Source organism: Triticum urartu, chromosome 7 (assembly GCF_003073215.2).
Source record: "Triticum urartu cultivar G1812 chromosome 7, Tu2.1, whole genome shotgun sequence".
NCBI lineage: Eukaryota > Viridiplantae > Streptophyta > Magnoliopsida > Poales > Poaceae > Triticum > Triticum urartu.
In genome coordinates, this window is record NC_053028.1 from 492,451,132 (window position 1) to 492,460,865 (window position 9,734).

Here is a 9,734-nt window from a genome sequence, read left to right on the forward strand (position 1 = left end):
TAATTTTCATGTATTATTCTAAAATAATACTTATGAATTATAAAAATGTTTGCATAATAATAACACAAATAGTTTTTAAATATTCATAATAACACCTATTCGTTTTATTTGAGAAATTCGTGGATCAGAAAAAATTGTTCATGTATTATTTTCAAATAATATTGTTTGTGCAATTCAAAATATGTACATGCGTTAAAAAAACTACATGGCATTTATAAAAATGTTTAAACACTGTGAAAAATATTCATGTAAATTAAGAAATGTACATTGCATTTAAAAAATGCTGACACATTTCAAAAAAAATTGTGAGTTTTACACAATGTACAATTATGCTCGCATGGTTAAAACTGTTCGCGTAGTTTTTCTATTGCATGAACATATTTTGAATTACACGAACATTTTTTACAATGTTTAAACATTTTTTAAAATAGCACATACTTACAGAGAACAAGAGTGATAAAAACATATACATTGTCTATCTCTAAATTACATCACATGTCGCAGTTGCTTGGTGGTTAGCTTATGCGCGAGTGAATCTCCATGTCACAGGTTCGAACTCACCGGTTGCACTTTGCATTCTTATTATTAGAAGACATAAATTTCTTCATTATCACTTTTTGGGTCCACCCGGATAGGATATACAGTTTAATATAGTAGTGCAAAGTAAACACATGATACTGTTGGCGTGGTGGTTGTTCAATCGTGCCACTTAGCAGTACGTCCAAGTATGGAACCCCGCCGCCCCACTATTTTTCTTATTTTAGGGGTTCCTATGTAAATAAAAAAAGAACTGCGGGCTTTTCTACAAATCTATCATACAAGAGCAATTACGGTGGCTGACAGCGGGCCCGTGCCATGCTGGCGTCTACGGATACGCATGCGTACGGTGAGAGTGACTGTATTTGAACGGCCTCGCAAGTTTAGTGACCACAAACACGTATTTTACAACTTTGTGCACCAAAGTGACCGCCACACGCAAGTTTTAAGACCTCTGGTGTATTTACCTCTTATTTCTGCGGATACTGCGGCCCATTTTGCACTTGCAATTTTTTTAAAGATATTTGTAAAACATAATTAACAAATTCATGTTCCAAGAATATTATACATACAAGCGATCATTATTAGTAAATAAAAACATTTAAATATACACATGCATATTTATATAAAAAAATATTTAGTTAAACTGACATTGAATTTTTTATTAAATAAATATGTTTAATGAATCCAAGAAAAATAACACACTCGAGGCTTATATTTAAATCATGCAAAATGATGAGTTCAAACATTTACTAAATTTTCGAAATTATTCACTTGTGTATAAACTTTACTCATGACTTATATTCGAAAAATTATATAATTTCAATATTATACATGATTGAATATTCATATCAATGTTTACATTTTAAGTTACGCAAAAGTTGAACTCTACAAATGCGAGTACAATTATTGAAATGTTTGCAAAGTTAAAATGATATTTGTAATTTTAATTTTGGAAATATTTATTTGAAAGGATACAAAATTTATAATTCATAAATTAAATATATGAATATTTTTAAAATACATGAACAAATTTAAAAGTAGGTTATATAGTTTGTATGTACAATATTTATAACACATATTTAGACGTTATTTTTATTATTGTAATTATTGTTTACGTAGTATTTACATATTTCTAGTACATTAAGACTAGTTATTCACCGTAGATGTGTAATATGTGTAGGTTGTAGCGGCTAGAATGTCCTGTATGCCACTCTTTGGTTGTTTGTTCGAGAGCTGGGGGCCACACTTTTTCCTGTTAATTTTCAATGTGCAATGACAGGTAGGGCCCACTGCTCATAGGTACGAAAAATTAAATGTCATTAGGCTCCACGTTCAATACATCTTAGTTTGTTATCCATACTTGAAATATGAACGTCAAGGATTGGTTGGTTGGCTAGAGTGGCTCGTGTCCTCAATTTTTTTTTGAGGATCTTGTGTCCTTAATTTGTGTCGTGTGTTCGCGTCCTGCCTCGCTGATATTTTAGTTAATTATTGTACCTATATGCTGTACAGAGGTCGGTCCTTTCCGTTAATTTTTGTATTAATATGCTGTTGTACAGTGGTTGGCCTTTCCCGCAAATAAAAAATAGTAAGGTTGTTTTGTGCAAAAATCAGTTGGCCAAAGGCCCTCACTCACCGACAAGTAGGCCCATACACCCTAATATGTCCGCATGCGTATTCTGTGACAGTATTTGCACGCGATGTCAAGTTAGATGACCACAAATCTGTATTTTTAAAGTTCTAGCACCAAACTGAACATTGAGCGCAAGTTCTATGACTTCCGGTGATATTACCTTCAGAAATAAGCCGGCAATGGCAACCCCCTTCCGAAAGACTCTGTTTTACAGCTCTGTCAAACCGTCTTGATGTGCAATTAGCTAATTAGTATCACTTCCATTGTTTTACTGCTCCACTTGTAAGTACTATGTTGATGGCATTATATTTTATCTTAATGTGTCAACCTATCGAATATGACTTCTGGTCCTGCTTAACGGCATCAACTGTAGCAGTACGTGCCTCTACATATTTTAGGTTAAAAAAAAGGACCGGTAAAATAGCTTAAATGGGCTGCAGATGTACACCAATTCCTCATAGATGCGGAAAAAAAATGTCATTTAAGTTCCACATTCAATTTGCTATCCATACATGAGATGCGAACGTAAAGGGTGGGTTGGCTAGAGTGGCTTGTGTTGTAAACATTGACCGCAGGTTAAGTATCTGCTCACCCATTTTTTGTGTTAATTTTTGTACCTATATGCAGCACAACAGTCGGCTTTTTCCACAAATAAAAAAATATGAGGATGTTTTGTGCAAAAGTTAATCAGACGAGCAACATCACTCATTGACAGATGGGGTCATACACCATGATACGTCCGCATGCGTATTTTGTGACCATATTTGCATGGGATGTCAAGTTAGGTGATCAAAAATTCGTATTTTTAAAGTTCTAACACCAAACTGAATATTGAGTGCAAGTTTTATGACTTCCGATGATATTACCTCAAATCTATTCATGCTGGAAATACAATATCTATGGACTCGGCCAACGCCTATTGTTGTAATGTAAGTCACAACCCAGTCACTATGCGAATGCTTGATCTAAAATTATCCGGTTCTCACACCATATTGGGCCTTTGGGGCAGAAGGAGGTTGTAGAACTTGTCCTTCAAGAAGAAGCTCCGACCCTTGCTGTCGACAGACTTCTTCCACGCGCACCACCCACCATTAACAATCTTCTTGAGGTCATCACCACCAGTGTAGTGTGGATCAAGGATGAGAAAAGCACAATCACCGCTGGCTTCGTTGTAATCAACTCCCAGAAGGGTATAAGCCAAAACTCCACCACCTGCATTCATTACCAACAATATTTAAAGGATCAGTATAAGAATAGGTTTATTTATGCATCCAAATGTAGCCAATTTGCATGAATTATCCAACTCGATTAATCTCTCTGTGTCTGCCACCATTTTTATTAATCTTATTGCCATTTCTTGCTTATCAGGAAGTGTTATGCATGGATGGTCCAGAAAATGTAGGTGGCTGAAATAGATGAGAAAACAGTGATTGTCATCAAGATGACCACACGTTTGGAACACAGCTATTGTTAGTCAATCAGCACAAACATTGCCACAAGTTGAAAATGAACATTGAAGCAACCATGACTTATGATAACACTCCATACATTTAGTACTTGTATACACTATGCGTGTTATGCACAAGGTTTTGGAGTGATTCTTGGCACTCTCCTCTCATGGACTTCAAATTTCAAAGAATACACTCCTTTGCCACCAACCATCTTATTTCTTTCAGTGAGGTTCTCAACTCCCAGGAGCTTTTTGACCTCTTTCATCTGCCTTTTATCGCCCCAAGCCTTTGACTTGTTACATGAGTTCAGGCAGATTGTTACTCAGTTAAAAAAAGAGCAGGTGCATGGAAATAGAAGACAGCGACCTCTATCAAAATGGTACAAACAAAAAATGTAACATGTTCTATTTTCATGTAACATGAACATGAACTAATGTTCTATCTCCCATGACGTTTGTAACAAGTTACATTTTTCGTTTGTAACATTTTCTATGTAACAAATGTAACATGTTCTATCAAATGAGCTGGCGCATGGAAATAGAGACAGCGACCTCCCCTGCAGTTTTCAGTTGAAAAAAAAGAGCTGGTGCATGGAAATAGAAGACAGCGACTGATAGTCTCATGAAGATAGCAGAACAGAAGATGACTTTTGGGAGCAGACACAAACCAACTCAAGATATGCACCAAGTTTAAAAAAGAACTCAAGGTATGCAGTAGGTATGAAATGTCAGGATGAATCTGAAATGCTTTATGCACCAGACAGAGTGAGGTTAATTGATCCAAAGTCCTCAGGAAGATAGCATCCATGAAAATAGGTTTCAAGGGTTTATTTATAATACTCCTTCCGTTCGGAATTACTTGTCACAGAAATGGATGTATCTGGATGTATTTTAGTTCTAGATACATCCATTTTCGAGACAAGTAATTCCGAACGGAGGGAGTACTTAATAACTTATTGCAGCTGTAAATAATGGCATCAAACATAAGTACGTACCAATCATTACAGGAGTTCCCTGGGTTTCAAAATGTATCGCAAGTTCTCTGCATTTCTCAGGAAGCTCATCACCAGATCTCACGTTAATTATCTTGCAACTAGCCTGCATGACCGAATTCTGTTAAGCCAAAACAATAACATATACTCGAAACTCAATACAGGAATAAGAAACATGAGTGTACTGAATTAACTATCTCCTCTCAGATTAACACAAGTAATGATAATACAAAAGCACATCAACTACAAACTGGTGTATTCCTAAAAATTGCTATGTACTGGTGTAGTCCTGTGTGCAAGAGATATTGGGGTCAAGTCCCAGTCCTTGTGAAAGGACATTTTGATGCTTTAACTATTTTATTCCAATCGAATAGAACAAATGCACAAGAATTCCAACTCAAGGTCGTTCACATCCTAAGGCAAGGGCATTTCCAGTGCTATCCACTGGTTCGTGCACCGAGTACGATTACGACCAACAAACCTGGAAGACTTAAAGGTACATATTTGGAAGAAAAAAAAATGACCTACTCAGAAATTCAGTTTCTCCCAAAAATATTTTCTGTGGATCAGACACAACATCTGAATTCACAGAGTAAAATGGACCACAAGAACATGTAACAAACGAAAAATGTTCAAAAGCTTGAGTTATAACTCAAACTGTTTCTAGGTTTACACGCAACACTGCAAACAAGCTTCAGGGTCAATAGACAATAGGTTATTTAACTTGTAGAGATGATCAAATCAACTTTGTAATCGTTTTGAGGTTACAACTGAACAATTACAGTCTTACAGGGTTAGAGGGCTCAAATCAATCTTTTGCTAATCAATAAAGCAACAAAATATGAGTCTAAACCAGAATATGGTTTCAGCAATCTGAACCAAAATAAGGATCATCAACAAAGCACCTCCTTCCATGCATATTTTAAGATAGGCAACAAACTCATGATTCAGTTATGATGGATTTTGGAAATACCATCATTTGTTGTTGATTTTTGACAAGTTTGGAACACACTAGTAAAGGCATATGTGCAATGCACGTTGAGTGATATTAGAACTTATACAACCTACAGTCCTGCATTGATGTCCTCCAGCAATTCACGAAAATGTATTTCGAACAATGAACATTGTGAGACCATGTGGTTGATGATGCTTATGTTAAGATGCTGGTGCTTGGGTTTGGGAGTAGGATGCCGGTAGGTTGCTAACTAACCGTTGCCATTCTTAGAAAAGAAAACCATCATCAAACATGCACAATTATTCATCAAACACAAAAGAAATATAAACTCACACCAAGAAGTTTGTCAAGCACAAAGCTTAATTCTATCGCTCCAATCCATTCCCGAGATCCAATAAATGATGGATCCTTATCACCAATTTCAACAAGAACTTGCTGGATCTCCCTGATTAGAAAGTTGGAGCAAATATATTAATCAGCCTGGCATCTTAATTTCTGCTGTACCATTGTAGAAAGAGGTTACTATTAAACAATTGTAGAAAAAATAGGCATGATAACATCTAGTCTGTCAAACCTGTGTGAAGGAACATTTATAGACGAATACTGTTGTAGCCTGTACCAAGACATGATTGTTTGTAGAGAACGGTAAGCACATCCCCATCCCTGAAAAAGGAGGATAACAAAGACTTGTCACCACTGGCCACAACAGAAACTCAGAGACTTAAAATCATCCTGAACCATATGATTGAGGTACACCAAAAATAGGTAGCATTCTGAAGCAGCATAAAGTTGTGGAGGAGCAACTCCACCTTGCTGCTACAATGTGTACAACACAAGTGTTGAAGGAACAACATCAATGTGTTGTGCTATATATCGCTCTAGAGACAGATAGGGCTGATATGGCAGCAGGAGTTCAATCCAAAACTCCTAGAGCACAAGATCTAGTCAAGATCTTAGATAAGAACAACAAGTTTTATTACAGGTAGTGGGTACATAGTCTGGTTACAAATTAGAGGCGAGGACCTGTATATTTATAGTACTTTGGGAATCCTTCATGTCTCACTTCTACTTATGGCTAGAACACTCCAGAAAACATTACTTAAGATCCACCATTCTACTCATAGCTACTCATAGCTAGAAGAAAACAGTAGCTAAGGTTGAGAAAAGAAAATAAATACTAGACTACAATAGAAGTATCTAGAAGTAGCCAAACAGATTTGACATATGATTTTATTTTATTTTCCTCATCTATTGTTCTCATCACATTCTGTTCCAGGCATGCAGTATGCACAATGCTACCTAAATGTACCCGAGTAAAACACAACATAGTCCCCAGGCATTGCTATTATAGTAGAAGGCAAAAGACTCGTATCAATTCAATTTATTGATCAACACAAAAGAGCAATTACATGTTTGGAAAGGCAAATCTTTTAGCCTGGAAAATATCCAAATCAGAAATTTTAGCACTAATCATTTCACACCAACTGGTATAATGCAGAAGTACATGGCACAAATAATAATTAAAAAAAGTCCACCCTGTAATACCAACACTTGATTTAGTGCTACAGCAAGCAACTTTTGACCTATTTTCCGAATTCTAACAATGCAGTTGCAAGGCTTAAAGCAAATGCCAACTACAATGTGCTCTTCAATAATTCGTCATAGCTCTACATGAATGGGCAAGACACCTATGTTACTACAGAATTATTAACAAAACCAAAACATGGAAGTGGAACTAGCAGAGCAATTTCAGGTAGAAGCTTTCCAAATGCAACTCATGAAATACCATTCTCTATGTCCTCCTCAGCTGAAGAAAGGGGCACCAAGCATATAATAAAGCCTATAACAGGAAATTCTCTGACAAATGTTTTAAAACTAAAGTATGATGATTTATTATTTCGGTTACAAATTTAAAGACAAAAACAGGTATATGTGAAGCATTAATTTCAAAGAAAACGAATATCAATTAGAATTGTCTGGTAAAAAAATAGCAGTCATCAGGATAGGTGCTACCGCAGTCAGATAAGGTACACAATAGGTTGGTTTGAGAAGATTGCAAGTCGTGTTGTATACAGTTTGGAAAGCAACAGTTGGAAAGGGGGGGCACGTGGCAGATATATAGAAAAAATATACTCCCTCCGTCCCATAATATAAGAGTGTTTTTGACACTACACTAGTGTAAAAAACGTTCTTATATTATGGGACGGAGGGAGTATATAACAGTAACCCAAGGCATGACACTAAGAAAACCTCCAATAGGTTGTTACTAAGCTCGTCAGTATGTGGGGATGATGTTCATTGTTCAGCCACATCCATGATAAGAACCTCTCCATTAAGCTTGTTACTAAAACCAGGATAACATATATGTTGGTGAGCTGGCATGGGAGACAGGGCTCTTCCTCCTTTCCTCTACCACTTCCAGATCACATGAAATCCTGTGTGGCACGATTTTAGAACAAGTGACATGCACTAGTGGAGTTACTCTAAGAGTACTATTTTCAAAGAATTTGATAACACCATGATAAATATTTGTATATTTCAAACCAGATATTTGAATTTCAAACCTCTGTACAGCTGCATTTTATATGTAAAACAGATAACCTTTTTTCTAGTATATTGTTCTGTTTTTTTTTGGTAAATAAGATGTATTCGAACTAAGCAAAATATACTCGTTGCTTGTGCAGTAGGCTTATGTGTCACATCTAATTCCATCAAATGGACAGGTGTGATTGTCTATGATCTTACTGGGAGAGGACTTCACAGCACTGACGAAAGAAATGCAGAAATCAACATCCAGCCATGGGGTGGGAATCTATAATCTGTTATGAAGGTAAAGGACTATACCTGCTGTCTAAGAACTGAACAAGATACTCAAATAAACCCTAGGTATTTTTTAACATATGTAGACATCAGGCAATAGAACACATACTCCCTCCGTTCCGAATTACTTGTCCTGGATTTGTCTAGATACGGATGTATCTAGACTCATTTTAGTGCTAGATACCTCCGTATCTAGACAAATCTAAGACAAGTAATTCGGAACGGAGGGAGTATATATGAAACAAACTGTCGAGAAGAGAGGTAAGAACTAATAGAAAGAGATCCTGAAGTACAAAAACAAACATTACATTGTCATCGATACCATCATGTAGGTAATGGTAATACTCATATGAACCCTCAATCAATGACATGATTCCTCCAGATACTGCAATAAACATGAAATTAAAAACCATTATCCCCTTACAAATTCAGCAAATTTGTTAATGCTCTCAAAGTAAGAACTTATGTAACTACTAACCACCACTAGATGGAATTTCTTTGTGGACATCTCGAAGCAATGAGGAACCTGGTCTCAATGATAGATCACAGTGGGTGTCAGGAAAATATTTTCTAACTGGAAGACAAGGAACAGAGCAACTAAGAAGAATACAAAATATAACTGATACCACTTTTAGATGAGCTTCTATCTCGCCTTTCCATGGCACCAAAAGTTAGTGCATTAGAAGTCCGTAATAAAGGACGATCCAAGGGCAGACCAAGCCTGAAGTGCAGATTTCTTCTCAGTTCACCTACAAATTTATGATGCAAACTTTAATAATACACCCAAGTACACTGTCATGCTAAGTTAAAACAAGAATTATAAAATACATCAAAGCATCAGAAAAATTTCATACTCTGCTTTTCCTCAATCTCCCCGTATCTTGTGTCGTATATAGCTGTTAGAGGAATAAGCAACCCAGGAGGAATAAAATGGTACGGACAAAGCTTGCATGCCTGCAGGTCGACTCTAGAGGATCCCCGGGTACCGAGCTCGAATTCGCCCTATAACGTTTTGCACGCAATCAGATATATATTAAATAGCAAGAAAATCATGGCTAATGACGCAAATATATTATGTTATTGTATGAAAATTACAACAATAAAATATCAGAACAAGAAAACTACCCTATCCACGGAGCTATATGTTACTCCCTAAAGGGCAGCCTGGTGCACGTAGCTCCTGCTTGCGCAGGGTCCGGGGAAGGGTCCGACCACTTTGGGTCTATACTCTATAGTATGCAGCCTTTCCCTACAATTCTGCAAGAGGCTGCTTCCAGGACTCGAACCCGTGGCCTCATGTTCACAAGGCAACAGCTTTACCGCTGCGCCAAGGCTCCCCTTCAT

The 9,734-nt window shown here is 36.7% G+C and overlaps 1 protein-coding gene across 1 annotated transcript; it reads right to left on the minus strand.

Moving 5' to 3' along the window:
• Positions 1-3,004: 3,004 nt before the first annotated feature.
• On the minus strand, positions 3,005-9,340 carry LOC125520949 (probable Ufm1-specific protease). The gene is made up of 8 exons (XM_048685988.1): positions 9,245-9,340; positions 9,017-9,139; positions 8,869-8,916; positions 8,699-8,775; positions 6,145-6,233; positions 5,904-6,015; positions 4,619-4,721; positions 3,005-3,385 (listed from the first exon to the last, which is right to left on the minus strand). Exons 2-8 carry the CDS (start codon positions 9,048-9,050, stop codon positions 3,156-3,158), a joined length of 693 nt encoding a protein of 230 aa, XP_048541945.1. The 5' UTR covers positions 9,051-9,139; positions 9,245-9,340; the 3' UTR covers positions 3,005-3,155.
• Between the last annotated feature and the right edge of the window lie 394 nt (positions 9,341-9,734).